At 33.3% G+C, this 22,961-nt stretch overlaps 1 protein-coding gene across 1 annotated transcript; it reads right to left on the reverse strand.

Annotated features, from left to right (window-relative positions):
* Nucleotides 1-7,672: 7,672 nt before the first annotated feature.
* On the reverse strand, nt 7,673-10,036 carry LOC127079727 (altered inheritance of mitochondria protein 3-like). Its single transcript, XM_051020102.1, has 3 exons — nt 9,870-10,036; nt 8,884-9,768; nt 7,673-8,799 (listed from the first exon to the last, which is right to left on the reverse strand). The coding sequence occupies exons 2-3, from the start codon at nt 8,956-8,958 to the stop codon at nt 7,726-7,728; spliced, it is 1,149 nt and encodes a 382-aa protein (XP_050876059.1). The 5' UTR covers nt 8,959-9,768; nt 9,870-10,036; the 3' UTR covers nt 7,673-7,725.
* Between the last annotated feature and the right edge of the window lie 12,925 nt (nt 10,037-22,961).

Raw genomic sequence — 22,961 nt, forward strand, 5'->3', positions numbered from 1 at the left:
TCATACTCATTGCATACTGCATTAGTGACATGGAGATCAGGTTTTGATCGATCACTCCTTAACAGAAGGAGCCCACACAAAGCAAGATTGAGAATCAGACTTCATTCTCTAAGTACACAAGTCTCAAGGGTCTCAGGGGGGTTCAGGTATCTTCTTATGGTCCTTAGTTCATCAGTGAAGGATTCAGAGCTATCAGAGTGTTCATCTGGATTTAATCAGAAATTAGGGTTTCATGGCTACCTGCAATAGGAAATGTTTGGTTGGAAGTAGAGGGGATCATCCATGTCATGATTAGAGAGACATCTTGGCCTAGGAAGACTCACAATTATCTCAGAAAGATCCATTGGCAAGCAGTGCAATCAGTTCCTGATCATTTTGCCCTAAAACTAGGGTTTGGTATAAAATTAGTTTATTTCTGATTCTTTAGGTGAAACTCTTTTCCATGGCCCTCCATATGTCCACAAGGGTCTACATACAAAAAATCATCTCTTTATTTGAGCTAGAAGTGCTTCAATTGAACAATGGAATCGGGAATCAGACAGTTTGGGAAAAGTCAACTGTGGGGCCAGAAAAGTCAACTCCTGACATTTTGAGAGTGGAATCTCAAAATCCATGCCTAGGGGATCCTACATGTGAAATTTGATCAAGGTTGGATCATGGATTCATCATTTAATCAGGAATTGGAAAAGTTACTTAAATTGAAAATGGTTGACTTTCCATTTAGGGCAAGTTTTCATGATCGTTGCACTCACTTTAAGCCCATTTTGCATTAAAATAAAAGCTCAATTTGAAAATTTCTCCAACATGAAAGTTGTTCCTCTTGTTCCAAGATTTCTAGAGATATAAAGTTTGCTCCATTTGGATTAGAATTGAGAAAGTTATACTTAGTCAAAGTGAGACATTTTTTTAGGACACTTAGAAAAATTTCTAAGTCCAAAATCTTCAAAATTTGTCAAGACTTCTTGGCCAGTTTTCTTTCACTTCAAGGCATTATTTGAAAATACTTTCTTCATAACAATTGTACCTTTCCATGTCCTCTTTCACATCCTTTTGGAATCATCTCATTTGAATCCATGGTTTGAGAGATACATTCATTTAAAGTGGGCATCATGACTTGATTTTCTAGGCAGATTTTGGGCATGGCTGGCCCAATCAGATTTTCTAAGCATGCTGCACAAACCAGTCACGTTTTTTTTACCTATTTTGGTCATGCATTGGACATCCATTCACTTAATTTTGGCCCAAAATAACAATATTTTACACCTCACTTCACACTTTTATTCTTATGGATAAATCACTTATTAAAAAGCCCATGAGAACACCTAATCCACCCTATTTAAGAAGCTGAAACCCTAACCCTAAAAGGGCATTGGAATTTTGTGGCAAGGAAGCAAAGCTTCATCACATATTAGATTCCATTCCACTTCTATTTCCCATTAGGTAATCATCTCTTCCATGGCCATGTTTTGATATATCCATGCTTGCTTACCATGTTCATCACCATCAATCCTTCCGTTTTCATATTTCTTTCTCTTATTTAAAATATTTTCTTCGTCCATAAAATTACCCAAAAATATTTTTCACTGTTCTTAACATTTTGTTTAATTTTATACAATTTTTATTTTCGTATTTTTTTAATATTAATATTTTATTTTAATTATTTATTCTAAATGGTCCATTTTAACACACTTTTTTTATTGATTTTATTTTTATGACTTAAAATTATTGTTAGCATTTGATTTTTGGGATGAAGGTTGACCATGGTCTCATGGCCAACCTTACCTTTTCTTGGAATTTTATTTCACATTTTCAATTTATTTTGGATTTATTTTTGACGTAGTTTGGTTGGTTGACTTTTAATTTGACTTCTGTTTTATTTTAATTAATTCATGTACCAATTTTAATTATTTTTAAAATCTTTTTGGGGGATGATGATGCCCTGACCCTACCTTATTTAGTTTAATTTTTTATAATTTTCTTGATTAATTTACTATTTATTCTTGATTTATTTCTAACCTAGTCTTATTAATTGACTTTTAATTTGACTTCTGTTTTATTTTAATTAATTCACGTACCAATTTTCATTATTTTAAAAATATTTTTGGGGGATGATGATGTCCTGACCCCACCTTATTTAGTTTAATTTTTCATAATTTTCTTAATTAATTTTCTATTTATTTGTTATTTTTTAAGTTGACTTGAATTTTCAGTTGACTTCTTTATGATCGATGTTTGACTTAGGGATTTATTATGGCAATTGAAGAGATCTTTTGATCCTCCCTTGTTCATCTCATATGCCATGTATTAGAGGCATTTTACCTTGATTTTATTTGGTTCTTACCTCATTTCCTGATTAAATTATTCAGTGGATCCTTCGTGTGCATATTTTCATGTGTTTGATTCATCTGTTATCTTTTATACTTGTTTCTCTCATTCATGCTTTCTATTGCTTGATTATTTAACATGTTCATACTCCCATGCATTGTTTAAATGCTCCATTATTTGATTCTTTGGTTTGATTATATATTGTTTATTTATCCGATCTGATTGATAACTGTTGCCTACTTGTATGATGTATGAGGCATATATTCTTATTGTTTGTTTGCCATGAACAATCCCCATTCATAACAAATGTACCCCTCTCCCATAAAGTGTATAATATTTATTTCTTTATTTCTTTATTCACCTATTAATACAAGAATTAAAACGAACATCCGATAACCATTTCAAAATAAGATCAAAAGCTCGATCCAACGTCGAGTAATCATTTTCAAAACTTAACAGAACCAGCACACATTCATCCATCCTCTTGTAAGTCGATTGCCTCAGGCATCACCATCTACCTGTAAGTCGATTGCCTCCGGCATCGCCATCTACCCTTATCCGTAACTCCTCTCGACGCTCCATCTGTCGACTCTTGTTCCGTTTAGGTAGCACCCATTAGGTAGAACCCTTTGTATGATAACATAGGTAGAATTCCCGTATTCTTTGCATGCTAACATTAGGTAGATGTTCCCCTTTGTAAATCCTAACACATAGGTCCATATTGTATGACAACTCTAGAGCAGAGCTTCCCCACTTTTAGATCTTTCGTGCGTCTCCGATCTTGTGGCATGTCAGTCCGTTCTATTACAAAGAGGTAACTGCCTAAGACTCGATTCAGCGAGCTGCGACACCTAATGCTAGGACGTTGAACACACTGCCCACCCTCCTTTGACATAGTTGGTGTCCTCTTTTGTAAGTCCATGTTCAGATGGAAATCCTTAACCCCTAGTTAGCCGAACTACGTTTTGCTCTGATTCTCATTCCAGATGAGAGACGTAGGCATAAGACGCGACGTCTTACCGAGCACACTTCTCTTTAACCCATAGGTAGCCGATCTACGAAGACTCTGATTCTCATACTCAGAGGAGATACATAGGCAGTGGATGCAACATCCTTGCGAGTCATTTTCTTTTAACCTTCCTTCTAGTAAATAGTACATTAGATATACCTACACCCTTTAGACTAGAACAACACTTGTGAAAAGGGCTCCCTAGGAGTACCTAGGATGTTTTTGGTGCTTAAAACCTTCCCATTGCATAACCAACCCCTTACCCAGATCTCTGACATTTTTACTAGTTTTTGATTCGATAAAACTTTTAGGTTTTTGTTCGCTTTCTAACCATTCCTTTGGATAAATAGAAGTGCGGTGGCAACTCGACTTGTATGGTTTACCTTGGATTTAGTCAATATCTCTAATGGTAACGAATACCCCGCTACACCGTCTTGAAGAGAATCAAGTCACAATTCAACATTACTTTAAAGTTGAAATCTTTTTCACTACCATTGACAAACAGTTACAAGAGTTGATACTATTTGTTCTTTAGTTGAAAAATATTATCCTATGGATTTTAGTGATCAAGAGAAGAAGAATTTGCAATTTCAACTCCAACATTTTCTATTTGTTGCTCGTCAAGCATCAAACTTGAATAATTTATCAACTATTCAAGAACTATGTTCATGTTTGGTTGCATCTGGACAGGCTGAAACTTACTTCTTGATTGATAGACTACTTCGTCTTATCATGACTCTTCCCGTTTCTACGGCCACAACTGAGAGGTCTTTTTCAGCAATGAAAATTATTAAGACTAAGTTGAGAAACAAGATGGATGATGGGTTTCTTGGAGATAGCATGACAGTATATATTGAAAGGGAGATTAGTGCAAGCATTAGTTCGGAGTCAATTATTGACGATTTCAAGTCACTTGGAACGCGTAAAACATTACTTTAAGATAGTTTTAAGTCATGTAATTTAAATTTTTAGTAATTAACTTTATATTTATTTTAATTTTAATATTTTATCTAAAATACTATTTATATTTTATTTATAATCTTTATTTTAAGTTAGCGGTCATCCCAAATTTTTTTATCTGGCTCCGGCATTGCTGCACATATTAAACACTGGACATCTAGTTTGATGAGTTACGCAGGAAGATATTAACTGATTAAAAGCATCTAGATTCCAGTTGTCAATCTTTCATGAATAATTGGAAAGGGATATTAGGGTGGTTGGGAATCAAAATGAACCTATTAGAACAAAATTTAGAGAAAGAATGGTTGATTAAAGAAAAAAGAAAAAAAAGGGTGGAAGAGGCTAATTCTGATAATTGCTGAGTTGTGGAGAGGGAGAAATGAAAAAATCTTTTCCCACAGGAATATGAATCATAGTGTGAAAGACAAAATTATCGAGGATATCATTGGAAGATGTAAGATAAATAGGATTTTAAATACTCATGTTAATGTGAATATCCATAATCTAGCTTAGGTTTTTTTAGTCTAAATCCTTGAGATCGATTTGTAATTTATTATTTTGGTAATAAAGTTATGTCATTATTTAAAAAAATAATAATCAAGATAATTAAATACTCACTTTATTTTTATGTTTTCACTTTCTTCTATGAATAAACGAATATAACACTAATAATATAATATAATAAGATACTTTTGAGTTTTTTCAAAGAAATGAAAAGGCAATAGAAATGTAAATGAAATTATGAGAGATATTATAAAACTACAATATTATATTATAAAAATTAGTTAATGTATTAATTACTAAATTATTTCAGTCAACATTGACACATCATTAATATTTTTTTTTTAATTTTAACTATATTGATACTTATGTTAGGAGACCAACGGAATTCCAAATAATATAAAGTTGAGAAATAAAAAAAAACTGAATTTTAAAATAAAAAAGGATCAAAATGCATTTTAATTATATTATATTATAAAATACAAATAAAATAACTCTCTTTAAAGTAGTATATAATTATTTTATAAATATTTTTAACACATCCACGCACTCACAATTAGAATAAATGCACTTCCGTTTTAAAGGACGGTGACACGCTCTCTTTAGACAATCAACGTCGGTTTGGCAAGGGAATGGAGAAACTGCGATGTAAAAAACCCATATTGTTCAATTTAGTGATCAAGTAATGTATATATGATAATAACAATAAATTTTAAAATTATGAGTAAGTGACTTACAGGTTTGGAGTCTAGCATTGACGCCAATGATTACAACAAGAAACAAGAAACAAAATATTATGAAAGAAAAACCACATCTTGGAATTTTACCCATATATTCCTCTTAAGCATCTAATAAATTGAAAGTTTTACTTGAAAAGTATTTTTTATATAGTTTTTCTAATGATAATTAATTAAGCAGATGTCATTAATTTAAAGTAGCAAAAAGCCAATCATAATATTTTACTTTTTGTTATATTTTTGGTTAAATGTCTCTTAAATATGTAAAACATCATGTTTGTCTCTTAAACTCACTGATTCAATCACTTAAATATAAAGAGTTGATTGAGAATTAGATATATACGTCACAAGTAATCCACTTACCTTGAGTGTACGAAATGTGAGCTTTTTTCTAGAATTGTTCATAATATAGTGTCACTCTATAACTCTGTATATTGAAAATAATTTAAAAATATTACTTAAGGTTACCTAGTAATAATTTATTGTATCTTAGGTTCAAGTGGATAGTGTAAGGAACAAGTGTAGTTACCATATTCGTCTGAAGAGATATGATGATCAATTGAAAATGTTCACTGGATGAACACAAGCATATAGGAACTCCAAAGTCTTGTCGTGCTAACCGATATTAAAACGGATTTTTTACTAATATAACCCAACTTTTTAAATTATTTCCCAAAATAACCCAAGTTTCAAAAAATTTCCCAATCTACCCCACCTTTAATAGGGAGGCGCCAATTGGATTGGCGCCCCCTCTTAAAAATTACAAGGAGGCGCCAATTGGATTGGCTAGGGCAGGTGCCCTAGCCAATCCAATTGGCGCCTGTGTGTATTTTTTAAGAGGGGGCGCCAATCCAATTGGCGCCTCCCTTAAAAAAGCCTCAAATGAAAAAACTTCCAACATGAAAGTTGTAGATCTTTTCAAAACAATGAATTTGGATATAAATTTTGCAACATTTGGATTTTTTTTGAGAAAGTTATGGGCAGTTGAAGTTGGACTTCTGAGTTTTTCAACTGTTATCTGACCCATAATGTTTTGTATTATTGCATGTGTTTCTTTTACGAATATGAATTTTTGTCCGACATAACATTTGAAGTAGACATCTTAAATTTTGCAATGCACTTGGTCCCACCTCAAAATAATTAAAAATGAGTGAGTTAGGTATCTGCGAACTTGACCCAAAATTAGGGTTTCTGTCAAAACAAGTGTATGTGAACTTTGCCAAAAGGGACCAACTTCAAGCCCTTTAGTATGAATGATAAAAGCCTCAAATGACAAAACCTTTAACATAAAAGTTGTATATCTTTTCAAGATAATGAATTTGGACTAAAGGTTTGCATCATTTGCAGCTTTTATGAGAAAGGTATGGGCACCTGAACTTGGACTCTTTGACATTATAACTGTTATCTGAGTCATAATGTTTTGTATTATTGCATGTGTTTTTTTTAGGAATATGAATTTTTGTCCAACATAACATTTGAAGTAGACATCTTAAATTTTGCAATGCACTTGGTCCCACCTCAAAATAATTAAAAATGAGTGAGTTATGTCCCTGCGAACTTGACCCAAAATTAGGGTTTCTGTCAAAACAAGTGTATGTGAACTTTGCCAAAAGGGACCAACTTCAAGCCCTTTAGTATGAATGATAAAAGCCTCAAATGACAAAACCTTTAACATAAAAGTTGTATATCTTTTCAAGATAATGAATTTGGACTAAAGGTTTGCATCATTTGCAGCTTTTATGAGAAAGGTATGGGCACCTGAACTTGGACTCTTTGACATTATAACTGTTATCTGAGTCATAATGTTTTGTATTATTGCATGTGTTTCTTTTAGGAATATGAATTTTTGTCCAACATAACATTTGAAGTAGACATCTTAAATTTTTCAATGCACTTGGTCCCACCTCAAAATAATTAAAAATGAGTGAGTTATGTCCCTGCGAACTTGACCCAAAATTAGGGTTTCTGTCAAAACAAGTGTATGTGAACTTTGCCAAAAGGGACCAACTTCAAGCCCTTCAACATAACAATAACAAGTCCTTGAATTAGGGTTTTTGACTTATAAATTTTTGTTTTATGATATGTGTTTATTTAAGAATTATGAAAGAAACTTAATGTTTGGAGAATACACAAAGATAAATTTGACATAATACGAATTGATATTAATAAAATTTGGATTTTACACAATGAATCCTAATGGTGATGACCGGGATCACCTAACCGACCTCCGGTCCCACATCCCCTAGCTATCCTAACCCTTGGCCCTAACCCACGTTGACGATTCTGAACCGGTGTTTGTTCATCTGATGGTCCAGGAGCGTCATTACCGCCTACAGGAGAAGATCCGTTGAGGTATTCAGCCAACTCAGCATAGTCTTCAGTATTCAATGATGGTGTACCGGCGTAGCTGAGCTCATGACCCATGCCAGAGAAGTTGGGGTGTGGTTGACTCATGGATGGGCGACCAGGACGGTTGAAGGGGGACATGGGTGACAATGATGGGTCTAGGAAAGGTTGGAAAGGTTGTTGGGGTGTTTGGAAGAGATATGGTTGTGGGATGTTTTGGTATTGTGATGTTTGGGGTTCTTGGCTACGGTAGGTGATGGGGCGGTTAGTGTTTTGGGTAAGGCGACTTTGGTAGGGTGATGGTGTGGGTGCGAAGCGATGTTCGGTCGAAGGTTGATGGTCCATTTGTTGGTGGTGGTATGGGGGATGTTCTTGGTTTTGGGGTTGGGTGAATGGCATGTTTTGGTTGTATGTTTGTGTGTTTGTGGAACGGAAAGTTTGTCGGATAGGTGGTTGTGAGTAATTGGGCTGAGAATGTTGTTGGGGGTTAGATGTTGAGGCTTCTTGTGTGTAAGTTGTCTGGCGTGGGTCGTAGAGGTACATATCATCGGCGATGAATTGAAATCCAACTGATCTATACCAAGCCATATAAGTACGACTTGGTTTTACCTCATTTGGCATGACTGCGTCAGTTAAGACATGGTCATGACGGTGCTTCCACTTGCGACACTCTGATCTTGCGAATTGTTGCCAAGGGTTGAAGTTCCATTGGTCGTTCACTTTACGCATATGCCATTCTCCTAGGCTAGCTGGGGGATCTGGGATATTCTGGACCATACCAAACTGCAGCTTCACACGATCGGTGTTGTGCAGCTCCACTGTTGTGAACCGTATTATTGGTGTGCATGTTGTCCATACGGCTGCGTCTTCAGGGTTGATCTGATGCTCATGATCCATATTAAGGTATGGACGCCAAATGAACTGAAATGTTAAAGACAATAGGATTTAAATGAATGTAGAAAAAGTGAATATAATATGAAGAAATAATGTAATTATTTTGCTTACGTCTGCCGGTCGAAGGTGATCCAACAGGTTGCGATATTGAGTAATACAGTGTCTCGGACATCTGCTGTAATTCATACCGCGTGCCGACCATCTACACCAAAAAGTTAAAATAAATTAGTTATGGGTAATAAACTGTAAGGAAGGAAGTAAAGATATAGCAATTTAAACAACTTACTTTTTTGCATATGGAAAAGTGAAGGGGTTGCTATTGACCGGTGCTAGAGACGGTAGTCTTGACCATCCCCATGCTTGTAGCAAAACAGCACATCCAGAAAATGTAGAAGTATCTTTGTGGCAGTTTTTGCACAAAGAACTATAGAGATAGGCTAGACATGCGGATCCCCAACTATAACTACCTATTCTATCTATTTGTCTAAGTAAAGGTAAGTACATAATATGCATGCTAGAACCACTACCTTCGGGAAATAAAAAGGATCCTAGTAACAACATAATGTAACACCTAGTTTTAATGATTCGAGCTTCTTCGGTAGAATGCTCATCTAAATAAAAACTATTATAATATGACTTTAGGCGTGAAAGTAGTATACCTTGTCCCCTAGCATTATCATCTAACAAATCAACGTTTAAAAGCTCCATGCAAATTGAATTTGGAAAGTTGGTCTTACCATTAACAGCTTTGCCTTCAATTCGTAGTCCTAAAAGCATGTAGACGTCTTCTAACGTCACGGTACACTCACCGGTTGGAAACCAAAATGTGTGTGTCTCTGGCCTCCATCTTTCGCATAAGGCGAGAATGAATTTGTTATCTATAGACCAAGACATAATTTTGCTAAGGTGACCAAAACCGGCAAGTTCAACATAAGGTTGAATCAACGGGTCCATGTGGACAAATTCGTGAACTCGAGTGCGAAACCTTGAGACATCCTATAATAGAAATAATGTAACATTTGACTAAGTCGGTATTTCAAAATAAAATGGGGTTGGTGGAGATGAAACATAAAAAAGAAGTATAAGAAAATACTTACGTATGTCGCGATGTTTGCAACTGTTCCTCTGTGTGCTTCGCCCATTGTGAGTAAAGACATATTGTTGGGGAGTTGGTGTAGATGAAAATGGAAGATTTTGTAGAAGATGAAATTGTAACAGAAGTAATGTAGATGAAGTAGTGAGAAATGTAGATGAAGTAGTGAGAATGTTGGTGTGGAAGAATTGGTGAAGGAGTGGATCAATTTATAGGCAAATGGATGAGTGCATGAAAAATTGTGTTTGCATGGTGTCTCCACCTCATTTGGCGACCATGTACATTATTTAGGAGGGGGCGCCATTCAAATTGGCGACACCCTAGGGCACATGCATGCAAGCCTAGTTCTGAATGCTTGGTTTCAAGGACTGACTAAGGGGGGCGCCATTCAAACTGGCGACCATGTGCAAGTCCTAAAGGTAGGCGCCAATCCAATTGGCGCCACCCTTTGCATGCTCAACACGTGGCATTGCTGTCTCCTGCATGCTGAACAATTCACTTATGGATGGCTTGCATGATTGACACATCATCTCTGACCATCTTAGGTGTCCGACACGTGTCTGTCTTGTCTCCTGTATGCTGATGACTACCTTCTTGATAGCTTGCCTGGCTGACACATCAACTCACACTGTCTTGCAGGATTGACACATCATCTCTGACCGTCTTAGGTGTCCGACACGTGTCTGTCTTGTCTCCTGTATGCTGATGACTACCTTCTTACTAGCTAGCATGCTTGACACATCAAGTCACACTGTCTTGCAGGATTGACACCTCATCTCTGACCGTCTTAGGTGTCCGACACGTGTCTGTCTTGTCTCCTGTATGTTGATGACTACCTACTTGATAGCTTGCATGACAGACACATCAACTCTTGACTACCTATCATGCTTGACACATCAACTCACACTGTCTTGCATGACAGACACCTCATCTCTGAACTAGCTAGCATGCTTGACACATCAACTCACACTGTCTTGCATGACAGACACCTCATCTCTGAACTAGCTAGCATGCTTGACACATCAAGTCACACTGTCTTGCATGACAGACACATCATCTCTGAAATTACTTGCATGCTTGACACGGTATCTCAGACTAGCTTCAATGTGAGACATTAATACCATCTATTTAAGTGTCTTACTATCACATTCATCTGCACTTGCAAAATACTTTTCATCTCCAAAATACTTTTCATCTTCACTCACTTTCATCTGCACTTGCAAAATACTTTTCATCTCCAAAATGTCATCTTCATCATTATACAGTATCAACGTTCACTGCAACGGTGAAACTTTTGAGTCTGAGCTTCATGGTTTTTGTTTTAGAAACACTGATACCATTAGAGTTTCGATGAAGAGAAATGCAACCTTTTTGCATTTCAAAAAAAGAATACAATCCTTTATACAGGGAGGTATTGTGTCAAGGATGACATATCAGAATCCTATATTTTTTGAGAATGGTCAATGCAAGTTTTTCCCCCTAAAGATACGAGACGATGAAGATGTGCAAAGCATGTTTCTTAGTCATGAACATTCAGGCATGGATTCTATCGAGTTGTACATTACTCTACAACCATGTATACCGTCTCAACAGTCTCAAGTAACATATCAGGATCCAGCTGGTGGAGATGATGCAGATGATGCACAATGCTCAGATGAACTCAACCCAGAAGCAGAAGTAGAGGTCGACGTTGTTGATGAAGAAGAAGAGGAGACTGAGATACAGGTTGATCACATCCTGAATAACGACGATGAAGATGAGGCTCAACCACCACCAATACCTCCTACTCATGTCTATATTCCTCCTCAACATATGACAAATATGGATCTTCACGATGATGAAATGTCCGACAGTGTCTTCTACAATCCGTATCCGAGACCAGTAGGAGAATTAAAGGTGGGAGACATGTTTCGTACCAAAGAGGAATGTGTCTTGGCAATCAAAAAATACCACATGAACAACTTTGTTGACTTTACGGTTAAACGCACTGATTCAAGAAGGTATGTTATTGAATGTTGTAACATGCTATGTAAGTTTCGTTTGGCTGCATCTTACAAGAAGAGAAATGACTCTTGGGAGATCGCTTCAATAGACCCACCACACAGTTGCGTCGCAACAACCGTTGCACAAGATCACCGTCAACTGAGCACAGCATTGATTTGTCGAGACATTCTGCCATTGGTAAACAAAGACCCATCAGTGAAGGTGAGTATAATTATATCACATATCCGAACAACATATAATTATACTCCATCTTACAAGAAAGCATGGATTGCGAGGACAAAGGCTGTTGAGCAGGTTTTCGGCAACTGGGAGGACTCATTCAAAGAATTACCACGATTTTTATGGGCACTAAAAACTTATGTCCCAGGAACCGTGGCAATTCTGGAGACAGTGCCAGCAATGATGCCAGACGGAACCTGTGCTACAGGTAATAGAATATTCCACCGTCTCTTTTGGGCATTTGACCCTTGCATCAAAGGTTTCGCATTCTGCAAACCTCTCATGCAAATTGATGGCACTTGGTTATACGGAAAATACAAGGGTACGTTGCTCATGGCAGTTGCACAAGACGGTAACAACAATGTATTTCCCGTTGCCTTTGCTCTTGTTGAAGGTGAAACAGCTGCTGGATGGGGTTTCTTTCTTCGACATCTCAGAACGCATGTCGCACCACAAGCCAATCTATGTCTGATTTCTGATAGACATGCTGCCATCGAAAGTGCCTACAACAACCATGAAAACGGATGGCATGATCCTCCTTCTACACATGTCTACTGTATCAGACACATAGCACAAAACTTCATGCGTGCTATAAAAGATAAGAATCTTCGCAAGAAGGTGGTGAATGCTGGGTATGCTTTAACTCAACCGTCTTTTCAATATTATCGTGATGAGATTCGACTGTCTAATGAAGATGCGGGGAGATGGATAAATAACATCCCAGTAGAGCAGTGGACAAGAGCATTTGACGGTGGTTGTCGATGGGGCCACATGACAACAAACATTGTGGAATGCATGAACGGGGTTTTCAAAGGAATTCGAAACCTGCCGATAACCGCCTTGGTAAGATCAACCTATTATAGGTTGGCTTCTATGTTCGCAACCAGAGGCGAAAGATGGAGTGCAGTGTTAATGTCTGGACAAGTATTCAGTGAATGTTGCATGAAGGTCATGAAAGAGGAGAGCATCAAAGCTACGACACACGCTGTAACAGTGTTTGACCGTCATAGACAAAATTTCAGCGTCCAGGAAACAATGGGCAACAGCGAGGGGAGACCAAATTTAGCCTACGCTGTTAGACTAAACACAAGTTGGTGCGATTGTGGAAAATTTCAGGCCTTCCGCATACCTTGCTCCCATGTCATTGCAGCATGCGCTTATACTCGTCAAGACGCTAACACCTATTTATCTGATGTGTACAAGGCCAACACCATCATGAATGTATATAGTCGAGGCTTTTCAGTACTACCAATGGAGGATTACTGGCCTCCATATGAAGGAGATATTGTTTGGCACAATGAAGAGATGCGTAGAAAGAAGAAAGGAAGACCAAACAGCACACGTATAAGAACAGAGATGGATTCCACAGATAAAATGATAAGATTATGTAGTATCTGTCGTCAACCAGGACACAACAAAAACAACTGTCCCAATCTAGGAGCATCATCTAGATCTTAAGCTTATTGTAATATGATATCTAGATCTTAAGCTATTTGTAACATTGTATCTACATCTTATGCTTTTTGTAACATTGTATTTCTGTAACAATCAATCATTATATATCATTAAGTTCTTGTTACAACGAGTTTCATAACCAACATCAGTACAAAATATCTGAAAACATAAATAATTCTAACTGATTACAACAATCAAATTAATGTCGTCTCGACCGAACATCATTTCCCTAGCATCCTTATCAGTCCTCATTCGCACCCAACCAAAGATACTGTCAAGTCTCTCAATACTTCTGATTTTTTCCCCTTCTGGTATCTTCCCGTCTAACCATCGAACCAGCTCCCTCTTCAGTTGATCTAACGTGGTGATGTTCCAAAACAGCATCACCAATTGAGGTTTGTCTCTCGCATAAATCACCTTACCGTATCGGCGACGAACACCAAACATGATAGCCAAATGATTATTTGAGTTGTGGAACAATAGGTCACACAACGCATCTATTTATAATACAAAAAAGGCATTTTATGATGGACTCGGCAATTGAGTTGGCGCCTCCTTTTAAAACATACACATAGGCGCCAATTTGATTGGCTAGGGCACCTACCCTAAGCTAGGGCACCTGCCCTAGCCAATCCAATTGGCGCCCCCGTTCAAGTTTTAACAAAAGTCGCCATATGAACAACTTTCATGTTCATCAAAAATCCATTTGAAACTTGGAAGCTCATCATTAATTTCAGAACATTATAGGTCATTCTGACAGAAACCCTAATTTTGGGTCAAGTTCGCAGATACCTAACTCACTCATTTTTAATTATTTTGAGGTGGGACCAAGTGCATTGCAAAATTTAAGATGTCTACTTCAAATGTTATGTTGGACAAAAATTCATATTCGTAAAAGAAACACATGCAATAATACAAAACATTATGGGTCAGATAACAGTTGAAAAACTCAGAAGTCCAACTTCAACTGCCCATAACTTTCTCAAAAAAAATCCAAATGTTGCAAAATTTATATCCAAATTCATTGTTTTGAAAAGATCTACAACTTTCATGTTGGAAGTTGTTTCATTTGAGGCTTTTTTAAGGGAGGCGCCAATTGGATTGGCGCCCCCTCTTAAAAAATACACACAGGCGCCAATTGGATTGGCTAGGGCACCTGCCCTAGCCAATCCAATTGGCGCCTCCTTGTAATTTTTAAGAGGGGGCGCCAATCCAATTGGCGCCTCCCTATTAAAGGTGGGGTAGATTGGGAAATTTTTTGAAACTTGGGTTATTTTGGGAAATAATTTAAAAAGTTGGGTTATATTAGTAAAAAATCCGGAGGTAGAGGTACTCAAAGTTTAAATGGTAATTCAATGACTTGAGATGTAGTTCTTGAAGCATATTTCTATATATTGAATAATCTTGATGAAGTTCAACCTTACATAGCTACTCACAAAAGAGTTATGAAGAAAACATTTCCCCGAATGAGTGACAAGTGGTTGTTGACAAAGCATAACAAGAAATTGATAAGTTGGTTTAATGAAAGGATTTTTAATGATGATAGTTCATCAAAGATGATTAAATAGTTGTCATACATGCCAAAATTTAATGTGATAACTTGGACTGTATACGATATTTCTAATTTTTTCCTTTTATACAAAAGAAAAAGGTGGTCGTAATACAATAAAAAATAGTGGGGATCCATGCATTTCTCTAGTTTAAAAGATAAGAATCCTATATTGACATCTAAAACATTCTATGATGTCATTGAGGAGATTTTGAAGATTGATTATGTTATTTTTAAAGTGACTGTATTTAAATGCAAGTGATGGGTTATCAATAACAATTGTGTATAAACTGATGAGTTAGGATTCACACTGGTTGACCTTGACAAGACAACTCATATGACCGAACCATTCATCATAACTACTCAAGCAAAACAAGTTTTTTATGTGGCATACCCTTCAGACTTATCGAGGAGATGATTAATTGTTCTCCAAGAAAAATACATTCCTCACAGTGATGAGAATTTTGACATTCCTTCCACTCCTTCATATGCAACACAAGTGCCTACTTCATATGAAATATTTGATAATGATTATGTACATGCTATTCGTAACAATCATCAAGAAGGCATATCGAAAAATTAAGAAGTAAGTATTTTTTTAATCTTTATTCATAATTTTTTTATAAGTTATAGTTTCTAAGGTTATTTACTAACCAATATTATTATTTAAAATTATAGGTGTTTAAAGTTAAGACACCAAGAGACAAGACATGAAGACACAAAGATACTATTATTTGATGTAATGATGTGTAAATTATAGGTTGTTTTGTGTTATTTTGGTTTTGATCTAATTTACAATTTTTGGTTCATAATACAATTTTGTATTTGATGTAATAAATTTTTTGCTCGGACACATTCACAAATAAAAGTGTTGTTGTTTTTGATCTGATCCGATTCAGAAAAATCCAGTTTAAAAAATTAGGAATTTTATCAAATAAGAAAATATATATTTTAAAAAATAAATAATTTCACAATAGTTGTTTAATACAACTGATGTTATAGGTAGAGCACTATCCAAAATAATAAACGCCAAAACTGATGTTGCTGGGTATCGAACTCAGGACATATCACTATTATAAATAATATATTTCATGACAAACTTTCACCTCATACGGCCAAAAATTGAGGTAAAAGATCAAGACACTTTAGTGATCAACGCTTAAGACACTGTCATTAGTGATTCTCGTGAAACCTAAAATTCTCATTATAAAAACATTATGAATATTAAAAATTTATAATGAAACATTTGACATGAAAACTTTGAAACTTAAAAAGGCAATGATGAATTCTCATTATTTTGTTAGGAAAAGTTCTCAAGGATGGATTGCAAGAGCAAAAAATTATTTGGATTCAATGTTTGTGCTCTTAAATAATCATATAATTGAATATTTATGTTATTTATCTAACTCTTTATTTGTTTTATATCAGACATATGATCTTATTCAAAATCAATGAAATGAGGATCCCCAACATTTACTCTTCTCCAAGATATCAAACATTTGTTTTTCACCGACATAGATGATGATGAATCAGATACAACATTTTTACTTTAATATTCTATGTAAATAATATAATATTTTGTGTAAACAATATAATGAGTATTTAATATATATATATATATATATATATATATATATATATATATATATATATATATATATATATATATATATATATATATATATATATATATATATATATATATATATATATATATATATATATATATATCCCCTCGGTTTTGTTATTAAACCGATAGGAATATGGTGCTAGTTTGGAAAATATAAAAAAATAATTGTTGAGGATCAAATCCTTGACCATTTAAACTAACCCTTCAGCTATTTTTAAACTAACCCTTCAGTTATTTTTAAACAGAGGGGTAAAGTGGTAATTTTTCAAGACGCACTTCGCTACCTCTCCTTTTTAATTGAGGTTAAATCTTGTAGTAGTCTATAAATAATTTCACATCGGTTATTTCATATAATCGTGGTTATAGGTAGCGCGCTTTTTAGTTGACTACAATGGACAATAGACAATGATTGTAAATAAGATACTTACAACTACACGCTACCTAACAATAGACGTTCAACCATTACTATATGTCTTTTCTAACAGTTTTCATATGTATTTTTTGTATAAGTGATCATGTTTTCTCCTTCAATTACCTTTTCCTTTGCATACCTCATGCTTCAGGGATGTTGGATCATCATGGCTTCACTCATAGCAACTTCACCTCTTGCATGTCTTATGCGTGAGAGAATCTGAAGTATCATGTCTTTGCTCCTAACCACTTTTCTCCTTGCACGCCTCGTGCTTGAGAGACTGCACTACGTCATGTCTCTACCCTCCACCACTTCTCCCCTTTCATATCTCACATTCATACCAAAAAGAGTCTATTAAATTTTAAGTGATTTGTGTTTAATTATTAGGTGGATAAAATGAAAATGTTCTCCACCATTCACTATTTTCTATGAACGAACAATGTAATAAGAATTAATAATATAATAAATCACTTTTGAGTTTTTCACATGAAAATATTGGTAATGATTGATGCTTATTATTTTTTTACATAATTTCGTTACTGTTCAAAAATATTTTATAACAAAAAATTCTTTCAGTAGCCATAAATAATTAATCATAAGTATTCAATCCAAGACAACAATTTAGTTGAGACAAAAATTTACTTGCAGAAATTTATCTAAGAAACTTTTGTTTGTTGTAATTCAAATTCAATTTCATTTGTTTTTAATTTAACTCATATTTGAATTGCATTTAGTTTAGACTTGTATATAAGCTAAAGTTTAGTTCAAAGTTGTAATAGGATTTTATTGTAACTGTTTTTAATTTTGAGAGTCAAAGTTAGTTACAACATTTTCTCTTTTTTCCATCTTCTTCATATTCAATCTTGTATTCCAATAATTGGTATCTAAAGTTTCGGTTCAGATTCAGGAACGGGGATCACGAGTATACATGAGGCGTTTGTGATTGATTTTGTTTATGAAATTCACAGTGAATTGAAGTTCGAAACAAAAACATAATCATATTTCTTAATTTTAAGGGATTTAAAAACACGAGTGTTGGTGAGAAATGGACCACCCAATTCTCCAAACTGACATATTTATGCTACGAGAAATGGAGTCTCTTGATCAACAAATTGATCAAAATATCTTAGATAAATTTCAGCGTAGAAGTTAGTCCCGCAAAGAGGCATATAAATATAAATGACAATTTTAACATAACTTTATTTTCAAAGGCATCTTAAGTTTTTAACTACTCAGTGAAATTAATCGAAATATAATTATAATAAAATAAATAGAGACACTATTGACAATAGTTTAACTGTAAATAATATTTTATAAAATTCTATTTATCCATAATTTAACCGAGATAAAGTTTGAGCCATTGCCAAATACTTTCTCAAAGACGGTTCTATTCATTTTTAATCATTAATATTATTTATAACTATATATTATATAAATATTATCTATATAGAATTATTTAAATTTAATTATGGTCAACATATCTTAAATTTATTATAATTTTTATAAATAATAAGATTTATAATGTATATATCATTTGACAACCGTATGCTAAATGCAAAAAGGGAATAACTAATTAGTCAAATTAATCAAATACTCATTTTATTTTTATATTTTCAGTATCTTCTATGAGTAAACGAATATAACAACAATTATATAATATAATAAGATACTTTTGAGATTTTTCAAAAAAATAAAAAGGTAATAGAAATGCAAATGAAATTGTGAGAGATATTATAAAAGTACCGATATTTATTATAACATACAAATAAAATAACTCTCTTTAAAGTAGTATATAATTATATTTTAAATATTTTCAACACTTCTACGCACTCACAATAAAAAAAAACGCACTTCCGTTTTAAAGGACGGTGACACGCTCTGTTTCGACAATCAACGTCGGTTTGGCAAGGGAATCGCTGAACTGCGATGTAAAAGAAATCATATTGTTCAATTTAGTGATCAAGTAATGTATGTATGATAATAACAATAAATTTTAAAATGATGAGAGTAAATGACTTACAGATTGTGGGTCTACCTTCGGCGGCATTGACGCCTGTGATTACAACAAGAAACAAGAAACAAAATATTATGAAATAATAACCACATCTAGGAATTTTACCCATATATATTTCCTCTTAAGCATCTAAATTGAAAATTTTACTTGAAAAGTATTTTTTTAAATAGTTTTTTTAATGATAATTAATTAAGTAGATGCCATTACTTTATAGTAGCAAAAAGACAATCATAATATTTTAGTTTTTGTTATATTTTTCTTTTTGTTAAATGTCTCTTGGATATATAAAATATCATGTTTGTCTCTTAAGCTCATTGATTCAATCACTTAAATTTAAAGAGTTGATTGAGAATTTCTTATTTTGAATACAATGTATATGTTTGAAAAATCGAATGATACTGAAAAGAAGCTTGATAATTTAATACGTGAAAGAAAATTAACTTGAATTTAAGATGTCGAGAGAGAAGCTCTCATCTCTCTCTAGAAACCTATCAACCATAAACAGTTTTTCAATCCTCACTATTAAAAAATAGACCTTTTCATAACATCATATTTATCATGGTCTTTCCGTTAACAGTTGTAATAGTTCTTTTTTGGATGCTTTTTTTATTTATTTACGAAAGGACATTTCACAACGGTCATAGGTATCAACCATAGTGAAAGGTATCTGGAGTGAAATTGTTAGAATCCCAACACAAACAATTTTCTATTTATCATGATTTAATGTGTTTGACTTGTATATCACCACAATTTTTATAATCAATCATGTTGTAAGTTTCAATCATTTCATCACGGTTCGTATTGTCAACCTTGGTGAAAGATATTACTTATTTATATATAAACGAAATTATCCCTCTTTTTAGTCCATTACAACCGTCTCTCTCAAAACAAAACCCTAACATCTCTTTCACTCGTTTCTCTCAAAACTAAATCTTAACATCTTTGTCACTCATCTCTCTCATATTGAAACTCCAATCTTATCCAGCCAACTCGTCTTCTTCGAAGGTTTCTTTTCTTTTATCATATCTTAGCAAATGACTACTTTACAGGTTCGTCTTCACTATAGTTTATGTTCCAAAATCTGTTTATCTATTATTGTTTATGTTTCATCATGTTTGAAGTTTTTACCTGTTTCATTATGTAGGTGGGGATGCTTGTTTCAATAACAAGGACAAAGCTAAAGTGAGCGTTACAAATTTTTGTGCAAGATCCAGAATGACATCCATTCAAAATAGACACGAGTTTGCCGCTCTAACTTCAGCTTCATCCTTATTTCATTGTGGATGTCATTATGGGACATGTAAGTTTCTGAAACGTTCTATGAGTTGATACGTTTGTTGTATCATGTATGTTGTTTATGGTTTGTTGTTTCTGAATGTTATTGTTAATATTCATTTAAAAGATGAGTTTATTATATATTATGTGGTTTGAGTGTTTTTCCAGTTCCTTACCAAATCTATAACTTTTCAGATTGCATTAGAAAACTCTAACATGATAGATAAATTTATATTAGAAAATAAGTACACGTTTAATTCTTGACAATAATTCTTTAGTTTGTTATCAACATATTATTCTTTAACCATTAGAACTTTATTTAGTGATTGTAGATCTTCAACCTCCCATCTCTGCACCTCTAATTTTATTTGTAAAATAAATAATATTTTGTAAAATGAACTAGAGTTGTATGAAGGGACGGTTGAATATCTACAATCATTAAACAAAGTTTTAACTGTTAAAAAAAATACGGATAAGGAGCTGAAGAACTCTTGTCAAGCATTGAACGTGAACTTGTTCTTCAAATATAACTTAATTTATCGTATTATAATGTTCTAGATCAAATTGAAAGATTATATGTTTAGTGAGCATTGGCAAAATAAGCATTCCACATAATTTATAATAAACTCAGGTGTATATATCACAATAGTTGTTTATACCAAACGTTGTTAAATATTATGCATTATAGAATATCACCATGAAATGTTTAAAGTAACAGTTGTGGTAGGTAGCACGTTACATAGCTTATAATCACAGTCGCACGACCGTGGTGGAAAACATCGTGCATACAATCACAATTTACCTCACAACGGTTAGTTCAGCGTGGTGGTATCCTTTTTCCAACCGTTGAGAAATATATTTTCTGTAGTAGTGCATAATTTGTTATCATCACTACTACGGAAAATTCCTCTCGTAACGGTTGGAAAATGAATACTATCACGGTATACCAACCATTGTGAGGTATGGTATGGTTGTAAGTATGTTATTTTCCGCCACGAGCGTGTGACCGTTGTGATAAATTAGGTAGTGCATCATATATCACAACAGTTAGAATAAACAACCATTGTGCAATATATATAGAGGTCATGGGTTTGAAACCCAATGATTTTATGATATCTAATTAATTGACACGCTACTTATTACAATGGTTATTGTAAATAATCATTGTGAAATACTTTATTTTTTATTTTATTTTATTTTATTTTTTCATATATTACAAACATATTTTTTTACGTGTATTTTATACATATATTACCTAAATATTTTTTACATCAATGTCAAAAATATTATTTACAAACAAATATGTATATACCATTGTCATATATTACAAACATCAAATTAAGCCAAAATTAATATTTACAGACATCAGAGCCAAATTCATACATTAGCACCAGTAGCACATTGTAAACAAGAGTTAGATGTTTACGGATGTCGTTTAATTCATCATGAGAGAAAGGTGTCTTGTCATTAAACGTCTACAAAAAGTGAAGAAAATTGAATATCACATGATTTGAAATATAATAGCAAACTTAAGCTAAAAACATATTATTCTAAATATTTCATGAGATAATATATATTTGATCCCAATAATCAACAATGTCGACAGAGACAATGATTAACATGTATTTCATTATATAATACCAACACCCGTATCCCTCTACCTATCTCCTCGTTTACAAATTTAAATATTTCATGAATATATATATATATATATATATATATATATATATATATATATATATATAATATATATATATATATATATATATATATATATATATATATATATATATATATATATATATATATATATATATAGGCCACAAGTAATCCACTTATCTTAGGCATATAAAGTGTGAGTTTTCTTCTAGAATTATTCATAATATAGTATCGCTCCACAATCCTGTATATTGAAAATGATTTTAAAATATTACATAAAGTTATCAAGTAGTAATTTATTTTATCTTAGATTGAAGTGGATGATATAAGAAACACAATGTAGTTACCATATTCATATATATATATATATATATATATATATATATATATATATATATATATATATATATATATATATATATATATATATATATATATATATATATATATATATATATATATATATATATATATATATATATATATATATATATATATATATATATATATATATATATATATATATATATATATATATATGAAGGCCACAAGTAATCCACTTATCTTAGGCATATAAAGTGTGAGTTTTCTTCTAGAATTATTCATAATATAGTATCGCTCCACAATCCTGTATATTGAAAATGATTTTAAAATATTACATAAAGTTATCAAGTAGTAATTTATTTTATCTTAGATTGAAGTGGATGATATAAGAAACACAATGTAGTTACCATATTCATCCGAAGAGATATGATGATCAATTGAAAATCTTCACTGAATGAACACAAACATATACAATTAGTATTTGGTTAAACATGACAACTAAATATATATAATAGAAAAATCAAAATTTCAAAATTACTCACTGATGGAGAAATG

Source organism: Lathyrus oleraceus, chromosome 5 (assembly GCF_024323335.1).
Source record: "Lathyrus oleraceus cultivar Zhongwan6 chromosome 5, CAAS_Psat_ZW6_1.0, whole genome shotgun sequence".
NCBI lineage: Eukaryota > Viridiplantae > Streptophyta > Magnoliopsida > Fabales > Fabaceae > Lathyrus > Lathyrus oleraceus.